Raw genomic sequence first — 24,604 nt, 5'->3', positions numbered from 1 at the left:
TAGCGCGGGCATTTTATGGTACAGAGTAGTTTTCCAAAATTTCATATGACCTTTCCTTATTCCTTGAAGTGTTGATCATTTACAGGTTTCTTGTAGGCTTGGTCGATTTACAAAAATCGAGAATGTTCTTTAGTTTGTCTAGCATCTTAACCTTTGTATCTTGCTTAATTTATGTCTTTGCATTTCTTTAAAACAAGGCATGCACAGAATCTTAGCTAGCTGATGCCTTTCTAACTTTTTTGGAGTTCAATAAAAGTGTGTTCAGCTTCAAGGGAGCTGACGATTGGATCGATCATTATTTCCAATGTGTACGTATTTGCAATCCTAAGCATGTATGTCCGTTAAATACAGGCTCTATTTCTAAACTTCCTCCTTAAGACTTTTTGGTATATACAAGACTGGCTGCAAAAGTATATGCTCTCAAACGCTAGCTACAAACCTCTTGCTCTCCTTAGTAATACATAGATGAAAAGATAGTCGCAGTTTGTTACAACAAATAATCGATGTGGGTACAAATGGAGTTAACACCAACAAGTGATGCATAGCATAGCGGAGCCAAAGACACAGCTAATTCCATTTTTAAACTCGTTAAAATGGAGATAACCATTTGTGATGTGTGCGATGAAATTAACTACGCAATTGGAATGAGGAAAGGGAGCTAATTAACTTTTTTTTAAGGTAATAAGAGGAAATGATCAGTGGTTCTTTCAAGAAATTAAACTCGTTAAAATTATAATCATGATTATCGTAGCGAAATAGTTAGGTGGATTATACATGCATTGTACAACCAACTTCATTGCATTTTCATCAACAAAGTTTACATCCAAACAAATTGATGAAAATACTCAACCAACGTCCACCCCAAGTCATACCATAAATTCCCTTGGTAACTACCAACTAGTGAGTTAATACTTACAATCCAAATAACATCTGCCAGCAACGAAACATCACTAAAACGAGAACCTGCCAACCTCTTCGTCTTCATCTTCATCTATACCTTCCTCGTCTTCAGAAAAAACCTCATCTTCCTCTTCGACTTCATCTTCTTCATCCTCATCCATCATGGCATTACCCCTCTCATCTTTGTCCTTCAAACCAGTGCTCAAGACCACAGTTTCTCCCTTGGATTTCTCCATATCCTTCCTCAACTTCTCCATGTTCTCCTTTCTGTGTTCCTCCTCTAATCGTTGCTTCTCTGCCCGTCTCTTGTCCAGATCAGCCCTACACAAACAATAAGAAGCGCCTAATTATGAAAACTAAATCCAATATATACATAATTTTGACCTATATCATAAACATATTCCCACTGTGGCATTGTAGCATAAAGTGAAGGTAGGTTCGTGAAGTTCATGCATTACTTATAGGTTTCCATGTACTCGTCAGCACTTGCTTCAATGGCGTTAAAGAAATCCTTCATTCCAGCACCACTAACCGCAGACACTCCAACAGACTGCAAGTTCTTATAGAATTCATCCAACACAAGGGAGAGGCTCTGAGCCAAATTTGAAGAGTATGAACTATCTGCACTCACTGCTGCTTGAAATGTCTCAAAATCCTCCATCCACTGTATGAACACAGCAGTTTTCAGGACTGGAACTACAATTCTTCCATATAAATTTTCAATTATTTCCATCCAGCTACTAAAATCGCAGGCATATTAAAATGGTATTCCAACACTTGAATCATAACAAGGTTGAACAGAGCTATTCTACAAAAAAAATGGCATAATATAATACCAGAGATTGTTTTATGCTCTGCTCCCTGTCACTACTGAGTTTTGCATGACAGAATGCCCCCTAAAAGCATTGTTCCACAATCTATACATTCGTTTAATATTAAACTTGAATAACTATAAACCACCTGAGTTTGTAACAGATTCTACCACTAGGGCCGAGCAATATATTCCTGAAACCATCTAATGCTTATATAGTGGGCAGCTGGCTTAATTTATGGTTTACCCTAACAGCTTGCAGATCCACCATACTCAAGCACTTCAACGATGTGAGTATGTCATTAAGGTGCTTATGTATATGTCTAATCAGTCTATGTCTGCATGCTATCTCCTGCCTGCATTCACACACAACTGCAACTGCAAAACATACCTCCAAAGCAAATTGATGTTGAGCAACGTCAATTTTGTTGAATGCCAACACAAGGGGCAGCCTTGTCTTGTAAAGAATACTACAAGCATACAGCATATTGCTCATAAAAGTGACAGGGCTAGCTGAACGAGGCGTATCTACCACATAAGCGATTACAGTGGGAAACGTTGAAGCAAATGCTTCTGTGATGATAGCACCAGAAGCAGCCAAGTGAATATCTCAATCTGACCAGGAGTATCCACAAGAACATAATCAAGCTGATCCGCTCGCTTCTCAATGACTGAGACAACCTGAATTGAAGATCATGATGATAATTTCATTTTTAATAAATGAGAAAAAAGAATGAAGCAAATAAGACAAAGCATGAGATACAAGAACCACTTTAGAGCTTAGTCATATAGATCCAACCAAAATCGCCACGTACTTGGAAACAAATTGAACAAGTAGAACCAGTACTCAGCCCAACGATGCAATACATTATACAAAGTTATTGAATGAAATCACCAAAATTACAATCTGACGTACTATGCATGTGATACAAAACTCTTCCAAATGCTTATGAAGATGAGTTGATAGTAAAAAAAAGGACGCCATATCCCATTTACGGTGCGTTCCAAACGCTCAAGTGAACAAAATGACTTGAGGCAAAGATTAAGAAGCAAGTACCTCATCAAACTTGGTAGCAAACAAGTTGAGTGAAGTCAAAATCCCACCATTTGGTCCAAGATTGAACTGTTTCATCACCTCCTTGTACCGAACAGTATCCCGTATGTCAATGTTCGCACCAAACGGGAGAGTCATCACAGCTGGGTCGAGATTCATCACGTATCCACGAATGTTGGATTCATGTGTGTGCGAAACCAACCGATGCATAAAGGTTGTCTTACCACTCCCTAATCAAAACCCACAACACATTTCAATCGCTTAATCGAGTAGTCACATAATAACACAATTATTCACCAAACTAGGAACCAAAATGAATCAAGTAAAACAACCTAATTCAATGAAGTTGTTCGTGGTTGGAATTTCCGTGGGGGATGCTTCCTGTCCGACGAGCACACAGCTCCCCGAGAGGTTGGCGCCGGTTGATGGTTTCTGTCGGGCTCCTGCTTTACTGGCGGGCTTGTCGGGCAAGTCTGAAAGAAAAGGACAGAGTTAACTTTGAAAGGTGCATTTGTGAGGCCTTAGGTGTAGGCCTTGAGGCTTCACAATCAAGATTAACCTTTAAGTGCTCAGGCGTGCCACTGCCATCTTCAGCATGACAGATGTAGAACGGATGTTTGAGTTTAATTATATGTTCGAGAGACTATGTTTAGTTATTGACAGGTGCCTTTGTGGGGCCTTAGGTATAGGCCTTGAGGCTTCACAATCAATAACTAAACAGTGCTCGAACACATAAGGTTCATTTTCTTGGTTATATAGGTCTTATAACCATCATACTTCTGATTACCTGAACGTAAAGAACAGAATGAATCCAAATAGGTGCCTTTGTGGGGCCTTAGGTATAGGCCTTGAGGCTTCCCATCAGAATCCCTTCTATATTCAATGTTCTTGCCCGAGAAAAAGGATGAATCCAAATAGGTGCCTTTGTGGGGCCTTAGGTATAGGCCTTGAGGCTTCCCATCAGAATTCATCCCGTCCCCGAACGTGATATGGTAATCATGATATAACAGAAATAAAACTAAGTGACATGTCGATTACTTGCGCCCCAAGTAACTTCGGACTTCTTGTTATCAAAGCTTGTAGTGGATGGGTACAATTTGTAGTATATAACATATTGCTAGGCTAATGAATAAAAAGACAAAAACAAAGAGGGTCGGGCAAGGTTTAACCTTGTCGGGCAAGGCTGATCGTCTTGTAAGAGGTTTGAAAGCTTAGAAAAAGGACTGGGATGTGAGTTTTCAGAAAAGAGATCGATACTACAGCAAGAGTTGAGCAGGGTAGCAGAGCTATTACAAAAAAAGGTTACCCCGAAAGGGATGAAGGCTTGGGCTGACTACAGCTTCGTTTTGAAGACAAATCTGGCTTTGAGCAGAGTTTGTGCTTGTATTTGTTTGTTTGAGTGTCCTTGATTCTGACCTCTTTTTCTCCTTTTATAGACATCTTAGCTTGGCCTCCTGTAGCAGCAACCTTGCCCGAATGCAGTTTGAAGGGTAGTGACTCATCAACTATTTACTTGTACTGCCATTTAAAAGTACTTTTTGGGCTGATTAGCTGGCTGGTCTATACCACTTAGCCTTTGGGTAGGTGAGCAAGTGGTCTACATGGCCTGCACCTAGTCGGGAAAAAGCCTCTCCTGCTTTCTGGACTTCGGGTGGGTTTTTGACTGGGCCTTCAATTTCCTCTCCCTTTTAGGCTACTTTTTGGGCCAACTTCCCCCGGGCCCAAAGTTGAAGTTTTGATCCAAACTGTGCCCCCTTCAATTGATATTTAGCCAGGAATTTCAGGCGCCAATATTAATTGAATAGCTGCATGCGTCTGCGCCCTTACTCTTGGAACTTGTATTTTCTTATTGAGATTAACGCCATCCGGAGTCTTTTGATCTTCCCACAACCTTTGAACTACCTTCTGACATTCCTATAAATTCTGGTTTTCCCCACAAATCATCCTCGACCTTATCTTTTACCCGCTCCCAATGTTTTTACTTCCTTAGTTTTCTTCCAAAAACTGTGAAAATGAGTTCTTCAGAGTTTAAGTGGGGTTTCTTAAAACTCCCTTTTCGTGAGAAAAAGAGTTCTCATCAGATAACTATTATCTCCAACACCTTTGGTCGATCACCCCGCTATATCCAACACCCTTGGTCAGACGGTTTCCTCACGATGACTTGCCTTCCCGCTCGTCGCCGTGATAAATCAGGCTTCACCATCATGTGGTGGTGACTCTGTCTGATGATCCTCTACCAGGCACGTCTTGGCCGCACAACCCGATCACCTGATCGGGTCCTATCTAGGAAGACATCGGAAAACCAGCTGAAAATAACATTGTATCCAGAAGGAATCGAATGTAGTACTTAGGACTTGGATCTGTTTGCAAATATCACCAATTTGTCGAAATGAAATAAACATTGTCTTAGCAACTTTTTGTTTTTCTGTTTTCTTTTGAATGGTTGGTGATCATATACTGCACCTTGATATTCCAACATTTGTTTTACCTTGCATCATCTTCAATATAACAATCTCTAACATCCCATAATGTAGGACAATATTTTTTCAAGAATTTAACATTAGTGGGATGTTTCTGCCCCTTTCCTTCGAGATCCGCCAGGTAATACCCCCCTTTGTTTAATACTTGACTAATTATGAAAGGACCTTCCCATGTCGAACTCCACTTTCCAAAGCCCCTAAGCTGAGCTCCTAGAGAGAGGATTGTCTTCCATACTAAATCCCTCTCCTTAAAAGACTTCACCTTCACCTTCTTGTTATAAGCTCGGGCAACAACTTTCTTTCCTTCTTGAATCTGATTCAAGGCTTCAAGTCGGGCTACATCTAGGTCTTCAATTCCTTGACACATGGCTTCGATATATTCCTCGCTGTGTAACCCAAACTGATTTTGAATTCTGATAGAACTTACGTTGATTTCCATGGGAAGCACTGCATCTTGCCCGAATGTTAAAGCATAAGGAGTTGTGCCTGTTCCTGCCCTCCTGGAAGTTTTGTATGCCCACAAAGTGTTTCCCAGCTTTTCATGCCACTTTTTCGGACTCTCAATCACCATTCTTTTAATAATGTTTACCAAAATCTTGTTGCTGGATTCTGCCTGGCCATTTTACTGCGGGTAGTAAGGACTGGACTGGATCATCTTTATTTTGTATTTGCTTGCAAATTCTTCAACTTCTTTTGAGATAAAAGATGGCCCTCAATCAGTCACAATAGTTTCGGGCACCCCAAATCTATGCAGAATCTTGGTCTCAATGAAATTCTTAATTGTGGCTGAGGTTATGGATTTTACCGTCGATGCTTCCACCCATTTGGTGAAGTAATCCGTTGCCACAATTATGAAAGTGTGCCCCTTACTAGAAGCTGGATATATCTGCCCGATGAAGTCCATCGCCCATCATCGGAAAGGCCATGGCTTGACTATTGGATTCAAATGTACAGAGGGTACATGTTGGAGAGGACCGTGCCTTTGACATTCCTCACACCCTCAGGCATAAGACTTGCAATCCTTTTCCATGTTGGGCTAAAAATAACCATATCGCCTAAGCAACCACCTCATCTTTGTCCTCGCCTGATGTGCTCCACATACTCCTTCATGTACTTCGGCCATTACTCGCATAGATTCTTCTTGGCCTAGGCATTTCAGTAATAACCCGTCTGGAGTTTTCCTTAGTAAGTCTTTCGCCCATAAGACATACTTAGTTGCTTGATGTCGGTTCTTCTTGCTGGTAGGTGAAGAGGGATCTTTCAAATGAAGGGTGATGGGCGATCTCCAATCTTCTTTCTCAGTCTCCTGAACCATTATATCCAGGCTGAATCCCCTTTCCAGGATAGAAGGAAGATTTCTCCTTTGAATCTCGACATCTAACCCATATCTTCTCTCCTGTACTGGCATGCCTGAGGCTAATTGCGCCATCTCATTGGCTGCTAAGTTGGCTCCCCGGGGAACATGACTCACCGATATCTCAGAATCCCAATAACTCAGCAATTGCGTAGCCGCCAAATAATATCCGGCCATGGTGATATGTCTGCAATTGAACTCCCCATTTAGCTGGTTTATTACCAATTCTGAATCACCAAACACCTCAACTTCCATTGCCCCCAGATCCATCAAGATTTCCAAACCAATTATTAAGGCCTCGTACTCTGCCCGATTGTTGGTATTCCCTTGATAATCCAAAAGAAATGAGTAATAATGATAAATCCCCTGATGATTGATAATCACAACCCCAGCTCCTGAAGCCTTATGAGTATAAGAACCATCAAAATACAGCTTCCAATGAGTAATCCACAAACCAGCCACTATTCTTATCTCCTGCTGGATCCACTCTTCTTTGCCCGATATCCCTTTACCTGGCGGGATCCAAACATTAGTAACTTCCACGGTTCCTGGTATATTGATTATCTCATCTCGAGATTCTTGATGCTCCGCCAAGAAGTCAGCAATTGTTTGGCCTTTTACTGCCCTTTGGGGAACATACTGGAAGTTGAATTCTGATAATGCTAGAATCCATTTCCCAATCCTCCCTATTAACATTGGCTTTGACAGCATGTACTTTATCACATCTGTCTTGGCGATGATGTGCACGTGACAAGGTAACATGTAATGCCTCAGCTTATTGGCAGTAAAATACAGAGCTAAGCATAATTTCTCTACTGGGGAATATCTTGTTTCTACCTTGGTCAGAATTCTACTGAGGTTGTACACTGCCTACTCTTTCCCGCCTTCATTGTTCTGAGCTAGCAAACTCCCAATTGATTTATCTGAAGCGGAGATAAATAGCTTTAAGAGTTTTCCCCTCTGAGGTGGTACCAATAATTGAGGAGAAGTCAAATAAGCTTTGATACCATCAAAAGCCTCTTGATGCGGTGGTCCCCACTCGAAATTCTCTTTATCCTTCAGTCTTAATAAAGGAGTCAGCGGCTGAATCTTGCCCGCCAGGTTGGCAATGAATCTTCTTAAGAAATTAATTTTTCCCAACAGCCTCTGAAGTTGCACTTTGTTGGTAGGTGAAGGTGACTCCATTATTGCCCGAGCTTTATTCTTGTCCACTTCTACCCCTCGTTGATGAACCAGGAATCCCAAGAAATTGCTCGCTCTTACTCCAAACGCACACTTCTTTGGATTCATCTTCAATTTGTGGACCCTCATTCTTGTTAGTGCCTGCCTGAGGTCTATCAGATGTTGTTCTTCCGTCTTAGATTTCACCACGATGTCATCAATATACACCTCCATATTCTGGCCAATTAGATCATGAAAGATGGCATTCATCACCCTTTGGTAGGTTGCACCAGCATTCTTGAGCCCGAAGGGCATGACCAGATATTCATATGCCCCCACATGCCCAGGGCACCTAAAAGCTGTTTTATGTATATCTTCCGAGGCCATCTTTATCTGATTATACCCGGCATTTCCATCCATAAAAGATAAGACTTTGTGTTTTGCTACTGCATCTATGGACAGATCTGCCATAGGCATAGGATATTCATCTTTAGGTGTAGCGCCATTAATATTTCTGTAATCAACACAACATCGTACTGCTTTTGTTACAGCTTTTAAAACGGGTACAATATTAGCTAACCACTCTACATATTTGGCTGGCCTGATAAATCCGGCTTTTACGAGCCTTTCAATCTCTTCTTTGACCTTCTCTTCTATCTCCTTCGACATCCTTCGTGGTGCTTGCTTAACCGGCTTATATCCTTCCTTGATGGGCATTCTGTGTTCCACCAAAGTTGCATCTAAACCCGACATCTCAGTGTAATGCCAAGCAAAACAATCTCTGAATTCTTGCAAGAGATAAATAATTTGTGCCCGATCTTCTTGCTTCAATAAACCACTGATTTGTATTGGTCTTGGGTCCTCCTTTGTTCCTAGCTCAATAACTTCCAAAGGATCTTGGACCTCTAGTGGTGGCTTATCAGGTTCTGCACACAAAAATTCGACTAGCTCTGGGCTCTCGGGCAAGTCGTCTGGCTCATCTAGGTCATTTATACACTCGGCCATTTGAATGGCCCTTTCCAATTCTTATTGACAAGATTCCTCGCTGCTTTGATCATGGCTGGTTGAAGCTCCTACCTGCCATTCCTGCTCTTCTCTGTCTAAGAGCTCCTTTTCTTGTCTTCTTTCTTTCCCATACACCAACAGTCATTTAATCAGGGATCTGACTGCCATTACCTGATCTTTCCTTTTTTGTTCTATCATTGATGGTGTAGGGGTGTTGGGATGATAAAAGGTCTATCCCACTCTTCTCTAGTAAAGAGCATCCCTTATTCTAGAAGCTTTTGGGCCGTCACCTTGGTAGGGCGGCCGTTCTCATCTGCTCCCAAACACTTCAAGATTCCTACGTTGGGATTGTAGAAACTTGCTTCCGCTATATTGGCTGTGAGAAGAAATGGCTGTGACTCGGCCTCTACTATCTCCCAAAAGCCTGGCTCTTCTGCGCTTGCTTCATGATACACAGCCACTTGTTGATGTAGGGTAGAGGGTACAGCAAGACTTTGGTGGATCTAATCCCTTCCAAGTAAGGCTCCATAGGTGGAGGTGCAGTCCACCACAAAGAACGCCAGCATAATCTGTTTAGACCCCAGATCTACTTCCAAAGGCAATATCCCAAGAGTCTTGGTGATAGCGCCCGAGAAACCAGAAACTGTGAGGTCTGTAGGAATAAGATCCTCTGTGCCTCTCCCCAATTTTTTCATCTGCTTAGCTAGTAATACATTAACAGCTGCCCCTCCATCAATCAAAATCCTTCTGAAGGGCACCCTCTCCAGATGAGTTGTTACATATATGGGTTTCAGATGATTGGCAAGTGAAATGGTCGGGCTGCTGAACACCATTTTGTCTGTGTAGATCCTTAAAGGACCCTCTTTAGATGCTTCAGATGATGCAGCTTTTCCCGACTCTCATTCCTCTGCTTCCTCTATATTAACATGAGCCATCATTGGCTCAGTTGCTACATAATCTCCTTCCATGGCGACGGGCTGATCAGGTTGGGCAACAAACATAGCAGGTAGCACATATGCCATGTTTATATGAAAGTTGCTAGGCTCTAGCAATTCCTCTTTTTGCTCCCAATCTGGTCCATGAACTCATCCAATCATGCCATAGCATCTGGTGGAAGCAATGGTTCTGGTGCCCCCACGAGTTGATTCACACATGGGCATGGTGTTTGTTTTGGAACTTCCCCGAAGGGATTCCCTAATGATGGAGAAGGTTGTTTTTTCTCAGGGGAGACAGTTCCAAAGAAAATAGGTTGTTCTGCCTTCCAGCCAGGAGTTGGCACCATAACCATATCTTCTTGAGCTCTCCTCAAGATTCTATATTTCCCAGGGTGCAGGTTTGGTGGCACATGATTTCCTTCGCCCTCAATCTTGATGTTAGCCCTTTCCACCTCCTTCTTACTTCTCCAGTGGAGCTGACTGCTCTCTCCAGACGACGTTTTCTCTAACTTTTGATTTTTAGAGGCTTCTGACGTCGCTGGGGCTTTCAAGGAATTCATGTAAGCTTTATGTTGCCTCTGAACCCTTCTGACCATGCAAGCCCCCATTTGCTTAACGGGCTGTCCATTCTTTCCGACCACATACCATTTTCGTCCGAGGCGGGCAGGATTATCCTTTGTGACAGGGTTTGTTATCCTGTCATTCCTCTTGACTTCTCTTCCCATATGGTCGTACTGAGAATGCCCTACACTTCTTTCTTTTGGCTTCTTAGCATCTTTATCCTCTGCTTCTTCAGAAACCTCATGGTTACGAAAGATTTCTGATAAAGCCCTTGGTTGGGAATCACCTCCTAGCCGCTGAAAGACACTTCGGGAGGTATCCCTTCCTGTAGTTCGCCGAGCCTTCTCTTGTGCCTCTTTTCTCTTTTGCTCTTCATTCCTTCTGATCAGTTCATGGTCTATGAAGGCTCATGTGGGTGGTATTTCGAGCTCACACTCGCATTGGCACTTACTGCACATCACCCTTCCTTTGAATATGGCGGCTTTTGGATATTCGGGCAAGTTAACCACCATTTTTATGGGTTTGTCAATCAGTCTTCTTTCTTCCTCTCTTGTGACCTTCTCGTTTCCCTTCTCTGCCCAGGCCATACTGATCATATTGATAGGGGCTTCTGAGAAGGGATCCGTATGTTTATCCGTCACCGCAGCTTCTTCTAGTTGATTGGTTTTAAGCCCCCTATTTTCCCTATCACTTTTCTCCCCAAGATGAGGTAAAGACATAAGAATAGGTGGTTTTAGAACCGGATCATCTTCTTTTCTGGAGCCTGCAGAGGTGTTCTCCAATCTTTGCAGCATGTGCAATAAAGCAGTTTGGAAATCTTCTGATCCTTTTGACATATTGCTTTGATCAGCAAAATCCCATCGGCCGTGCCAAAACTATGTTCGTGGTTGGAATTTCCGTGGGGGATGCTTCCTGTCCGACGAGCACACAGCTCCCCGAGAGGTTGGCGCCGGTTGATGGTTTCTGTCGGGCTCCTGCTTTACTGGCGGGGTTGTCGAGCAAGGCTTGTCGGGCAAGTCTGAAAGAGAAGGACAGAGTTAACTTTGAAATGTGCCTTTGTGAGGCCTTAGGTGTAGGCCTTGAGGCTTCACAATCAAGATTAACCTTTACGTGCTCAGGCGTGCCACTGCCATCTTCAACATGACCGATGTAGAACGGATGTTTGAGTTTAATTATATGTTCGAGAGACTATGTTTAGTTATTGACAGGTGCCTTTGTGGGGCCTTAGGTATAGGCCTTAAGGCTTCACAATCAATAACTAAACAGTGCTCGAACACATAAGGTTCCTTTTCTTGGTTATATGGATCTTATAACCATCATACTTCTGATTACCTGAACGTAAAGAACAGAATGAATCCAAATAGGTGCCTTTGTGGGGCCTTAGGTATAGGCCTTAAGGCTTCCCATCAGAACCCCTTCTATATTCAATGTTCTTGCCCGAGAAATAGGATGAATCCAAATAGGTGCCTTTGTGGGGCCTTAAGTATAGGCCTTGATGCTTCCCATCAGAATTCATCCCGTCCCCGAACGTTACATGGTAATCATGATATAACAGAAATAAAACTAAGTGACAGGTCGATTACTTGCGCCCCAAGTAACTTCGGACTTCTTGTTATCAAAACTTGTAGTGGATGGGTTAAGTCCACATCAGGTTCTTTTTCATGCCTTGAGGCCAAGGACTTTTAGGGTGATCAAATCTTATATGCCCGAGGGCTTAGAACTAGAACTTAGATCTAACTTGAACAGTGGAAACATGTTCAAATCAGATTCAAGCACTGAGAGAACCTTTTAATAGCCATATTACTAGAAATAACTTGGGTACAATTTGTATTATATAACATATTGCTAGGCTAATGAATAAAAAGACAAAAACAAAAAGGGTCGGGCAAGGTTTAACCTTGTCGGACAAGGCTAATCGTCTTGCAAGAGGTTTGAAAGCTTAGAAAAAAAGACTGGGAGGTGAGTTTTCAGAAAAGATATCGATACTACAGCAAGAGTTGAGCAGGGTAGCAGAGCTATTACAAAAAAGGGTTACCCCGAAAGGGATGAAGGCTTGGGCTGACTACAGCTTCGTTTTGAAGGCAAATCTGGCTTTGAGCAGAGTTTGTGCTTGTATTTGTTTGTTTGAGTGTCCTTGATTCTGACTTCTCTTTCTCCTTTTATAGACATCTTAGCTTGGCCTCATGTAGCAGCAACCTTGCCCGAATGCAGTTTGAAGGGTAGTGACTCATCAGCTATTTACTTGCACTCTCATTTAAAAGTACTTTTTGGGCTGATTAGCTGGTTGGTCTAGACCACTTGGCCTTTGGATAGGTGAGCAAGTGGTCTACATGGCCTGCACCTAGTCGGGAAAAAGCCTATCCCGCTTTCTGGACTTTGGGTGGGTTTTTGACTGGGCCTTCAATTTCCTCTCCCTTTTAGGTTGCTTTTTGGGCCAACTTCCCCCGGCCCAAAGTTTAAGTTTTGATCCAAACAGAAGTTAGCTGCCATGCCGACAACGATTACAATAACCGGTTTTCTCTTGAAGTTAGACACTGATGCCTGCCCTGAACCGGATGATGATTCCTCAAATCGTAGTTTCTTCATTAAGTTAGTAAGCTCCTCATCTTCTCTCCCCTCATTCTTCTGAGCAAAATCAAACACACTAAAGCTTAATCAAAATTCAAGCAAAAAACCAATAAAGCTAAGAACTTGACAAACAAAACCCTAGTGTGCGAATGAGAGAAAGTGAGAGAGAGAGAGAGAGAGAGAGTACCTTAACGGCGGATGAGTTTTCCGAGTCCATGGGACCTGGCGTGCCACTTCCTTCCCGCAATTTGATATTGATTTTCTGGGAATCAGAATGAATTTCTATTGGGTGAAGGAGAGTTGCTGGGTTTCTCTGATGGTCGGAAGTAGAGTTGCGACGCTATGAGCTCCGGCGGAACTGTGGGGTTTATGGGAGGTTCAGGGATTTATAGGCTGAAATGGAGTGAAAAGTCTTGAAATTTGGGAACTTTTTCACCCGTATTTCACGCAAATTCTGAAACCCTACGTATTTTATTATTCTGTACGACGTCGTAGGGGCTCGAAATTATTTGCCAGAGTTGCACAAACGCCCTTCTGAAGTCCAAAGTAGTAAAATTTTGATAATTTACCACCCAATAATTTTTTGATAATTTACCACCCAAACTCATGTTTTACTATGCGTGTATCACTTCATTATTTAAAAAAAATTAGTTAAAAAAATGTATCATCTGAAATGCAAAAATATTTTTTCCGGTTAAGTACAAGTCACGAGAAATCAATTAATAACAATCGTGAGTGGAAGATTTCAGGATCAATTTTGCAATGTGCTTAAAACACAAGATGACAAATTTTAATATCTTATGTTATTATACAAGTAAAAAACATTTGAGAAATAAAATTTTTTTTTCTACATATATAATAATGATATATGATGTACTTCTGGATGCGAATACAGTAAATATTCTCTCACTAATATCACCTTGAGATTTACCAAAAAATGAAAAGGGAACACGTAAGGCTTAAAGAGCAAGCCCGTGTCAAACGGGGAGAGAGACTTCACCGAACCGAATAGAGCTGATCAGACCGCCCACCTCTCGCGCGCGCGCGCGCACGCCAACGCCATCTCCGTCAACTCTAAAGTACAACCACATTTTTCTTCACCCAACTATTCTAATTCCCAAAATGCCCTTCCAGTTTAAAGATTCGGTTCTCTCCTCTCTGTCTGAAGCGTTGATGCGTTTATGCCTTTCAGGATATTCTCCGTTTCGATTCACAGAACAGAACGCAACAGCAACACGGTAACAGCTCCTTTAAATTCTCTCTCTCTCTCTCTCTCTCTCTCTCTCTCTCTCTCCCTCCAGAGGAAAACAGGTGATTTATTTTCGTATTATTATTTTCTTGGGTAAATTTTAACGATTTATTTTGGAATTTTGATGCGATCCAGTTGAGTTGGTCAGTTAATTTCCGAGCTTATTATCTCTGTTCTTGTGATTTATTGTAGTTTCTGGAAAATGGGTATTGATTGTTTTCTGGTATCTCGGTGTGTATTGGGTTCACGTTTCTGTTCTTGCCATTCTAGTAGTGTTAGTTTCGTGCTCATTTTCTTATATGAAATCCTTTTTCTGGTGGTGGGCATGATTTGGTTTGATTGGCACTCTTCAAATTCATGTGATTTTTCTTTTATTTGAACTTTTATGCGGGTTTTGAAAATTATAACTTGATCCGTACATTTGGGGGAGTCAATTTTGTGTTAAAGTTTGCGTTTTGAGTCGATTGGGTGATTCGGGGATTTGTTCGAAAATCATATCTTTCGGTTTGTCATTGGACTATTAGCCAACTGATGAGAAGTAGGTCTCAGTTTTTTTTGTCTGAGATTTCATTTCATAGAAAGAACAAATCTTGTATAGATGGATTATATTTTATACTGAAAGTAGATGAGCAATGTGGTTCATGTAAGCGCTGATACAGTGATCTTACCATTAATTGCCAATCTGTGAAAAAAAAGAATCTACATACCGCGGGGTAGAATTTTACTTTTGTTTCTAGCATTTTTTAAGATCGAATTGGCAGTCATTCAGGGTGTAGCTGTATGACAGATAAAAAAACCCTTTTGGCAATCCGTGCAATTGGTTTAGTTGTTAATGTTGTTTTAAATTTGTTTCAGTTGGTCGGCGTGAAGGGTATATTGTACTGTCAGAGTAACTGCAAATACAGTCTCTTGTCTATTGAATATCTCTGTTTGTCGGAGGAGCGGAGATTGGGTCCCGTGAGGGGATTGTGTTCAGCACAAGGACGTTGATGATGATTTAGCTACTTGGATTTCTAGATATTAGATTGGAAATCAACTGGAACATGGATTAGACGACACCAACCTCAACACCTCCATGGTTGGTTGGTCATTAACTGGCAGTGACAACATATTAGTCGTTACGTAGTGGCATTCAGCCTTGCTTTTTAGACTAATGGAAGCCTCGCCTCAAGGACAAAAGCCTGCTCGCAAATTTCTGTCAACTGGAACCCAGAAAGATCTGTGCATTGTTGTGCGAGAAGGATCATTGGCTGATGTGGATTCAGCACTAGGTTTACTGAAGAAGAGTGGTGGTGATATAAATTCAAGAAATATTTTTGGTCTCACTCCTCTTCATATTGCAACATGGAGAAATCACCTTCCCATTGTCAGGACGCTTCTTGCTGCTGGTGCTGACCCTGATGCTAGGGTTTGTTGCTTTACCAATCTTTTAGTGACATGAATGCTTTTATGTTGTTGCTAGTGGTTATTAAGCTGTTTGTTTTATATGATTATTATTTATTTATTTATTTATCATTACTTCACTCATGCACCTGTAAAAGTTGAAATTTAGCGACCTTTCCTGAAATTTAGGACTGAAGTTGTTGTTAAAGTAACTATCAGCGATAAACTTCCATACAATTCAGTTGTAATGTTATTGCTATATTATATTAAAGTTCTTATTGCCAATTGTGTTTTTGAGTCGCTGTACTTTGTAACTTCCGTACAATTCAGTTAATCAGACCTGCAGTTAAGGAAATTTTATAGGAAATAACAAATTATTAGAGAAATAAAGCAACTGAGGCCAAGGATATAATCTAACTACCATGATATAATCAAGTAAATTGCTAATCTAAACGGACTTGGAAAGAGACTTTATAAAAAGACATGGAGTACTTGGAGCTAACGGAAGACTTGGTGCAAAACCAAGCGCAATGGTGTCCTAGATACAGCTGACCCCACTTAGTGAGATAAGACTGGTTGTTGTTTGTAAGTTTTTACAATGTAAAAAAGGCAAAGAAGTAAATACTCAACTTTTAGATAACTACAATTCAAAAATATTAGCCATTAATTTTTACAAATAGGCCTCATCTGCAAGGCATGTGACAAGTTTGTGAATTTCTATGTTTTTTTTTTTAATTTTTTTATCTTCTATGTTGTGGTGAAGGCTATAACTTCCAATTATCCCAAACACTTTGATCAGGAAAGTATGATTCATTTATATAACAGAATGAACTGATATTTTTTGTGATACTTTTGTGTTTTGGTTGGGGTTCATTTATACTTTTCATTTAATGTGGAAACTGGTTTTTATGATTTGCATGGCCATTCATATCATTTATTGCAGGATGGGGAATCTGGATGGAGTAGCCTTCACAGAGCTCTGCATTTTGGTCATCTTGCAGTGGCAAGTATACTTCTCCAGTCTGGTGCTTCTATCACACTAGAAGATTCTAAATTTCGAACACCTATCGATCTCCTATCTGGGCCTGTCATGCAAGCTCTTCAAAATGGAGATAATTCTGGTATCTACCGCTGTGTTTTGCCAAGGTTTCTGAGGATCTTATGTTTTTTCAGACTGTTATTACTTGTGCTTAGAGATGAGCTGATTCCTTTTGTTGTCTTCAGTTACTACAGAGGTTTATAGTTGGGGAAGTGGTACAAACTATCAACTTGGAACTGGAAATGCGCACATACAAAAGTTACCATGCAAGGTTGATGTTCTTCGTGGTTCTTTAATCAAATTGGTTTCTGCTGCTAAGTTCCATAGCGTGGCAGTCACTTCTCGAGGAGAAGTCTACACTTGGGGATTTGGAAGAGGAGGACGACTTGGTCACCCCGATTTTGATATACACAGGTATAAACATGTAGGATACTTTGACCTTGGTTGATTTAGCATTTCCATATAATATCTAAAATTAGGTACTCAACAGTTCTTAATGTGCTAATTGTTTGGACAATTTTGAATGCTTTAACATAACTAAATTTACGTGTGTGATACTCCTACCATTATATATCCATGTATGGTATTGGGTACACGAATATGCTTGTCCTCATGGAAAATAAGAAATGATTTGAGTAGGAATGTAGTTTCTAAGGCGAAGGAACTTTTCATCTTGAACTTGTAAAAAGACGAGATGCAAGAAAAAACAGCCCTATATTTCTGTAGGTTTATTCACAGTATGAAGTAGAAGTCGAGTTTTGTCACCTTTCACTAAAAAAATGGTTAATCGGTTGAAATCTCCTTGCTTTACCTAGTTATACCTTTTGTGAATCGCCAGTCAGATCCATTTTATTATATGCATTTCAGCGGTCAAGCTGCAGTTATCACACCGCGTCAGGTGACTTTTGGTATAGGGTCCCGTCAGGTGAAGGCAATTGCGGCAGCTAAACATCACACTGTTATTGCTACGGAGGGTGGGGAAGTGTTCACTTGGGGATCCAACAGAGGTAAATCATATGGGGATTTAAACTGCCAACTAAAAGGGGTTGATATTTCAAATTACTTACTGATCATAATAAAAGAAACACAAATTTTGTCTTCTTTAGTCAATGGCTACATTCACAATTCAACTTGTCAGAGAATTGATTTGTTTTCTTTAATGTATTTGGGCATTAATAAATGGTTCATCTGTGATCAATTTATTGCTGAGATTGAGGACTAGAAAATTGATTTATTCACATGATGTTGTGCAGAGGGTCAGCTTGGCTACACTTCTGTGGATACCCAACCTACTCCTCGTAGAGTGAATTATCTTAGGTCAAAAATTGTTGAAGTTGCTGCAGCCAACAAGCACACTGCTGTTGTTTCCGATGCCGGTGAAGTTTTCACATGGGGTTGCAATAGGGAGGGTCAGCTAGGCTATGGTACATCCAACTCTGCATCAAACTACACTCCAAGATTAGTTGAATCCTTGAAAGGCAAGGTTTTTAAGGGGGTTGCAGCAGCAAAATATCACACAATTGTTTTGGGAGTTGATGGGGAGGTAAATTTAACCTGATTGAAAATTGCATATTCTTCTCAAACATTAGAACTATCTCTGGTATTCAGTTCCGATACATTTAGATACTATGCTTTTATCTGGGATCTTGTGAAAACTTTCCTCTATCTGCTTTATTTGAGCCTAATCCTGTATGTATTTATGTGCCAGGTATACACTTGGGGTCATCGAATTGTTACGCCAAAACGTGTTGTAATTGCTAGAAACTTGAAAAAGAGTGGAACTACCACTTTGAAGTTTCATCGCAAAGAACGGCTTCATGTGGTCTCTATAGCTGCAGGGATGGTACATAGCACAGCCCTGACAGATGATGGCGCATTATTTTATTGGGTGTCATCAGATCCAGACTTCAGATGCCAGCAGGTTTTACTTTAGTAAACTAGTGATGTTGTTGATTGTCTTATCCTTTGGGCGACGCATGTCAAAGCACTAATCTTCTCTGTGTTCTTTTGTTTGTTTGTATAGCTGTATTCATTGGGTGGAAGAATTATGGTGAACATATCTGCAGGGAAATACTGGACTGCTGCAGTTACGGCTACAGGTGATGTTTACATGTGGGATGGGAAGAAAGGTAAGGATAAGCCACCGGTTGCAACTCGGCTACATGGTACAAAGCGGGCTAGTTCAGTTTCTGTAGGCGAAACACACTTGTTGATTATTGGCTCCCTTTATCACCCTGCCTTTACTTCCAATAACCCTCAGAAGCAGAAGTCAAATGTCAAAGATGAGCTAGAAGAGCTTGATGAAGATCTTATGTTCAATGACATGGAGTCTGATAATCTGTTACCTACTATCCAAAATGATGATGCTGGGATAAAGCCCACACCAAGCTTAAAAAGTCTTTGTGAAAAAGTGGCTGCAGATAATCTAGTGGAGCCACGAAATACTATTCAACTGCTTGAAATTGCCGATTCACTTGTGGCAGATGATTTGCGGAAGTACTGTGAGGTATTCTTTGACTGCTCAATATATGAAGGAAAAGTTATGAAACCTTTAATCTGTCTCAAATTGTACCTGATTTGAATCTCTCCCTCCCTGTGTGTCTGTGTGTGTGTGGTTGGGTGGGCGTATTACTGATGGCTAAAATTATCAGATAGGTCTTGTATTGCCTAAAATTTGTCCAAAAAACATTTGATATTTGGGCTGCGCCATTGCCTTATGCTTCTGGTTTTGCAACTTGTGAGGAAATTTATTGTAGCTTTCTGTTTTACATGTTATTGAAGCTGTTCTTTTTTTTAATCGCAGGAGATTGCCATACGCAACCTTGACTATATTTTTACAGTATCTTCACAAGCTATTGCTAGTGCTTCACCAGATGTTCTGGCTAACCTTGAAAATGTATTGGACCTTAGGTCATCTGAACCATGGAGTTACCGTCGTCTCCCAACTCCTACAGCTACTTTGCCTGCTATTATTTGTAGTGAAGAGGAAGATAGTGAGACTGAGGTTCAAAGGACGCGCGATGGCCATACAGAGCAATCCGTATGGAAAAGTGAAATCCATCAAAGGACAGAATCCTTTCTTCAACCCAAAGATGACTCAAATATTGAAAAGCAAGTTCGAGCCTTGTGGAAAAAGCTGCAGCAGATTGAGATGCTTGAAGCAAAACAGTCTAGGGGGCAAGTTCTTGATAACCAGCAAATTGCAAAGCTTGAAACAAGGTCAGCTTTAGAGAGCTCGCTGGCTGAGCTTGGTGTTCCAGTTGAGGCACCACTGTTGAGGGCACCATCATCAGGTTTGGTAGATGGAAAAGGGAACAAAAAGGTTGAGCCATCAAAAAAACAGAGGAGAAGGAACAAAAAGATGGCAACACAAGTGGATATAGGGTCGTGTTTTTCGGGAAATGAAGTAGAACCAGACCATGAAAATGGTTTTTCGAATAATGAAATCTCTCAAACCTCAAAGAATATGGTGAGCTTGTCAATTTCTTGAATTAATTTTCTTTTCAAGATTGAGTAAATTATGGTTCTTGTCTACAAATCTATTTATCAGCTCATGTTGAGATGATTTTGTTTTTCTTTTGAGATGTTTGAAACTTCAAATGGGCTAGGGAATCTTTTCAGGTTATTGATAATAAGGATTCACGGGTTTAACATGTTCATAATTAATCATTTTCTAGATGGAGGTTTTGAATTTGACCTTTCCCTTTATTACTTCCTATCACTTCACCCCACCTAGCACATTCCTTTAGCTTGATCTTGCCATGCTATTCACTCAATATTAGAACTTGCATTTCTTAAATATTTGTGATCCTTGCCTTTTTTAAAATATTTTATACAACTTAGTGCGAACAGAAGTTTTTAAAATTATGTGTTGAGCATTTCATCTCATTTTCTAAATTGTTTGAAATTTTACGTGTGATAGGACGATGTCATGATTGAAGAGATTGCTACAAGCCAAACCAATCAGGAGTCAGCTTTGTGTGTTCAGAAGGACAATTTCAACCTAACAAATAACAAGTGTTCTTCACCAATAGTTTCCAAGAAGAAGAATAAAAAGGGTGGGCTTTCTATGTTCTTGAGTGGCGCTCTTGATGATGCCCCCAAGTTTGTTGCACCACCTCCACCATCTCCAAAAAGTGAAGGCCCTGCATGGGGTGGGGCTAAATTTTCCAAAGGTTTTGCATCCCTTCGTGAGATTCAGGATGAGCAAGGCAAAACCAAGGAGAGTCGGTCAACTAGGAACAAAAATCACGTGGAAGATCCTTCTGATGCGAGAAGCGATGGGAAGATTCGACTGAGTTCGTTTTTACCTTCCAAGCCAATACCATTGGTCTCAGCCCATACTTCACTGGCATCTGATGGAGAAAGATGTACACCTCCTTGGACTGCGTCAGGAACTCCTCCCCTTGTTTCCCGGCCATCTCTTAGGGACATCCAAATGCAGCAGGTATATGACTTGCACATCTTTCTCGTATATCATGTTTTCCTGCATATAGTTTACAGAACTCTTACCTGTCTTTTTACGTCTCAAAGCAAGGAAAGCAACACCAGAGTGTTTCCCACAGTCCAAAGACAAAAACCGCCGGATTCTCAGTCACAACAAGTGGTCAGGGATCGCCACTGGATACTTCCGGAGTGAACCGCTGGTTCAAACCGGAGGTAGATCAACCATCGCCAATTCGGTCAATTCAGATCGAGGAAAAGGCTATGAAGGAGCTTAGGCGCTTCTACGACAGTGTCAAGATTGTCAAGAAGCCGATGGTGAATTAGGTAGAAATTTAGGCATCTCCCTGTTCCTTTGATTTACATTTTGGGTTAACACAATGCTGTAAGTTTGACTGTATAGATTTAGCTTTGCTTTGCACATATATCATCCCTTCAAATCCGTAAAGTAGCAGTTGTTTTCTTCTCATGCTCCCTTGAGACTTTTAATTCAGGGAGTTATGTTCATAATATAGAACTATATAATGTCAATAAATCCGTAAAAGTATATTTTTCCGATTGGAGAATTTAGTTCAAATGATTCATTTTAATTTTTCCATGATTTTATTTACAGTAGTTTTGCGGTTATCCCATTTAATATAAGTTTTATTGTTGAAATACTTGTTCATTCTTTCAATTTTTTTGTTTTTTTTTTTTTTTTTGCTAGGATTTAGAATAATGAAATTGTATTGCTTCCCTTTAGAAGTATGATATTAAAACAGAATACAAAGTTCTTACACAAATAGTTTTCACAAAATGGTTAATGTGATAGTTAAAAAAAACAAATATCAAAATTAGAAAAAGAATGAAAAACAAATAATTAGGAAAATTCATGACATAACAAGTACCCACTCAATATTGTGGTTTAGTGGTGTCCAACCATCAGGGGCATGGTGAAACAAGTCCAAGTTTTTTGGGTTCTTCTTGCATTTAACATTTTCATTTACCTTAGCACTCGAGGTTCTAGGAGGCTAGGTCTACACTAAATTGCATGAAAATTAGATTTTATTTACGTTTTGGTCATTTCATTAACTAATATTGCAAAATAAATGAAATAAAAATAACAAATTTGTTGGAATGTAAAGAAACGTAATTATGCAAATTTTGTTGATATATCATGCAACGTATATGTCTTTTTAAGTAATCATAATTTTTTCACTTAAAAAAGTAATCATATTTTCATGATAGTAAACTTTATGCAGTTGCGGACTATGTTGATAGATGCACATTCATATGTCAAACAAATGATTGAATTAGAAATGAAAAATAGACTTTAATTAGTTTGAGATATTTGAGAAAACTAGAAATTAACTATGCTCTCTCACTTGCAAACTTACAAAGATATAGAGAGTCAAATAGAACGTCAAACTCAACAAGTAAATCTATAGAGATGAGATATAGTCTCTTCAACAAAAAATTGTGTTCAACAAAAAATCAAAATCTGTAGCAATTGGGTTTTTACATCTAAAATCTGGATAAGATTACTAATTATTCAAGTATGATTAGTAAATCTCCGAAGTCTTACATATAAATATCACCTCTCACTTAATGCACTTATCATTCTACTCTTAATCCCATTCTTTCAATCTCATCTTCATTAGCTCCATCGAATGCTAAAAATGAGTATCCCGCAAACTCACGGTTAGTTACTTTTATTTCTCAGGTTTTTTGCTTTTCTTTTTTTCTTCATAATTTTCATAAAGAAAAAACTCAATTTAAGGTGGCTTGTTCTTTTTTTTTTTTGTTTTGGCATTAATAGGTGATTATTAGGATTGCAATTGCTATTAAATTTGGGGTTGGTAACAACCTTGGTGTATTGTCAAGGGGGTTTGTTGATGTCTTGATGAACGGCATCTCAGCATATGTTGCTGGATTTGCTTGGTTTTGGGAATCTAGGTTGGTGGATTTGCATGGTCTTGGACCTCTAGGATGGATGGTGCAGGGAGTTTGTTGAGGTCTTGATGAACGGCATTTCTGCATATGTTGCTGGATTTGCATGGTTTTGGGAATCTAGGTTGGTGGATTTGCATGGTCTTTGACCTCTAGGATGGGCGGTGAGAAGTGAAATTTTCCCTGTTGAAGTAAATTCACTTGCTGAATCCAGCGACATCATTACCAAAATGATCTTCAAATTTTCCATAGCTCAAGTTTCATCAAAATGCTTTGTTACTTATGTTTATCTTCTTTGTGGTCTGGGTCCTGATCATGAATGTCTTCATCTACAAATTAAACTAAAGGCGTTCCGATTGAAGAAATGCACACTATTTGATAGAAACACCCGTTTGAGATAAGTATGTCCTTCAAGACGAAGGAATTGTTATGGGCAAGGGACAACATGGTTAATGTCTAGACTTTTCCTCTGCTTTATCTTTTAAATATTGAGGCAAATTTATCACTCTACCAAAAACTTGTTACTTTTTGCTTTCAGTTCTAACATGTAGTCCAACTTAAGCAACCAAAGAGTTTTTGGCTCCCACTTTATCGGTCTAACAATATCTAATTCTTCTATTAATGTGGAATTCATTATTCACACATAAAATATGATAAAAGATTTTATGATGGTTTCGTAAAACTTCACATATTTGAACAAAAGCCATGAATTAACTCACAAATTTTGTGAAAAATGCGATAGTTGAGCATTGTTGATAAACTATTGGGTGTGTAAAAATTAGAACCCTTGGGTTTTTACAAGATTTACGCAACTAAAAAATACTCATGATTTGCCTATCTTACATTTTACATAATTCCAATCAGGATAATGTTAAGAATACCAAATTTTTAACCAAATTTAAAAATAAAAAATAAATACGTGAATCGATACTTAATTAATAATTCAATTATCAACATTCACATTATTTGCTTTAAAAATTTATCCTCTTCAACCTTTCTCTTCCAATTTGATTGAATCTGTGTGTTGTCCTGCGTCAGGAGCACCAAGCACTTTTCAATGGAATCAAACTTTTAGATTTATTGAAGTGTGGGAAAGGCTTGGGTGATTGGCTTGTAGTCATATAGCCTAAGTGTGAACGAGTCATCTTTGTCAAATTTCCAGTTATCATTACAAGACAATGTAGTTGGGGTGACAAAATCCCGCGGTCGGTGACACAAAAGCTTTTCATCTTTGAAAAAAAAGCTTGTCCATTACTTTATATATATATTAGATCCGGAAACACATTTTTCCAGGAGGATCTGGAAATTCTCTAATCACATCCGATCATCGTAAATTGTACAATTAGAAATTATTATAATTTTTTTATTTAAAATTGAATATAAACAGTACATGATAAAAACTGACTGCACGATGTACGATGAACGGATGTGATTGGAAGATCCGGTGAGGATCCTCTATCACACATTTTGACACATATTTTGTTGAATTCATTTCTTAATGTATTTCAATAATTAAAGTTGTTCATAAATGATTCTTGCAAAAAATTAGGTAAAATTAAAATCATTAAAATGTTCATAATAGACAGTATGAATTGTTGAAAAATATTACAAAGTGAGCCCTACAAAATAAGTGTAAATATGTGTCAAAAGCGTGTGCCTCTAATGTCTGTGGTATTGGCCAAAAGGAAAGGGCTTATATCTGAGAGACAGAATCTTTGAGTTTAATAAAGAA

General features: G+C 39.7%; 3 protein-coding genes and 1 pseudogene across 5 annotated transcripts; 1 reads left to right on the top strand and 3 right to left on the bottom strand.

The window, feature by feature from the left end:
• Positions 1-721: 721 nt before the first annotated feature.
• Positions 722-13,242, bottom strand: LOC114821143 (GPN-loop GTPase QQT2-like; annotated as a pseudogene).
• Positions 5,958-7,310, bottom strand: LOC139191507 (uncharacterized). The gene is made up of 2 exons (XM_070812392.1): positions 6,348-7,310; positions 5,958-6,131 (listed from the first exon to the last, which is right to left on the bottom strand). Exons 1-2 carry the CDS (start codon positions 7,308-7,310, stop codon positions 5,958-5,960), a joined length of 1,137 nt encoding a protein of 378 aa, XP_070668493.1.
• On the bottom strand, positions 9,269-9,598 carry LOC139191504 (uncharacterized). The gene has a single exon (XM_070812391.1). The coding sequence runs from the start codon at positions 9,596-9,598 to the stop codon at positions 9,269-9,271; it is 330 nt and encodes a 109-aa protein (XP_070668492.1).
• A 579-nt stretch (positions 13,243-13,821) lies between the features above and the next one.
• LOC103453886 (uncharacterized) lies at positions 13,822-21,533 on the top strand. 3 transcript variants are annotated; one of them, XM_008393479.4, is made up of 11 exons: positions 13,822-14,067; positions 14,934-15,486; positions 16,405-16,582; positions 16,686-16,914; positions 17,368-17,507; positions 17,754-18,043; positions 18,209-18,421; positions 18,524-19,006; positions 19,304-19,969; positions 20,423-20,947; positions 21,034-21,533. In XM_008393479.4, exons 2-11 carry the CDS (start codon positions 15,232-15,234, stop codon positions 21,268-21,270), a joined length of 3,216 nt encoding a protein of 1,071 aa, XP_008391701.2. In that variant the 5' UTR covers positions 13,822-14,067; positions 14,934-15,231; the 3' UTR covers positions 21,271-21,533. The 3 variants fall into 3 exon arrangements, with proteins under 3 accessions (XP_008391701.2, XP_008391702.2, XP_017192938.2); XM_008393480.4 differs by having other exon boundaries at positions 13,950-14,140; XM_017337449.3 differs by lacking the exon at positions 13,822-14,067 and adding an exon at positions 14,129-14,221.
• The last annotated feature ends 3,071 nt before the right edge of the window (positions 21,534-24,604 follow it).

This window comes from Malus domestica, chromosome 14 (assembly GCF_042453785.1).
Source record: "Malus domestica chromosome 14, GDT2T_hap1".
Taxonomy (NCBI): Eukaryota; Viridiplantae; Streptophyta; class Magnoliopsida; order Rosales; family Rosaceae; genus Malus; species Malus domestica.
This window is presented reverse-complemented; position numbering and strand designations above follow the sequence as displayed.

Bases quoted from the DNA above. Each gene is read 5' to 3' on its own strand.
- LOC139191507 (XM_070812392.1), bottom strand. From the start codon at position 7,310: ATGCTGTCAAAGCCAATGTTAATAGGGAGGATTGGGAAATGGATTCTA. The intron at 6,132-6,347 runs GTATGTGGAGCA...TTCATCGGGCAG, and splicing joins TGGCCGAAGTACATGAAGGA to ATATATCCAGCTTCTAGTAA.
- LOC139191504 (XM_070812391.1), bottom strand. From the start codon at position 9,598: ATGGTGTTCAGCAGCCCGACCATTTCACTTGCCAATCATCTGAAACCC.
- LOC103453886 (XM_008393479.4), top strand. From the start codon at position 15,232: ATGGAAGCCTCGCCTCAAGGACAAAAGCCTGCTCGCAAATTTCTGTCA. The intron at 15,487-16,404 runs GTTTGTTGCTTT...CATTTATTGCAG, and splicing joins GTGCTGACCCTGATGCTAGG to GATGGGGAATCTGGATGGAG. The intron at 18,422-18,523 runs GTTTTACTTTAG...TTGTTTGTATAG, and splicing joins CAGACTTCAGATGCCAGCAG to CTGTATTCATTGGGTGGAAG.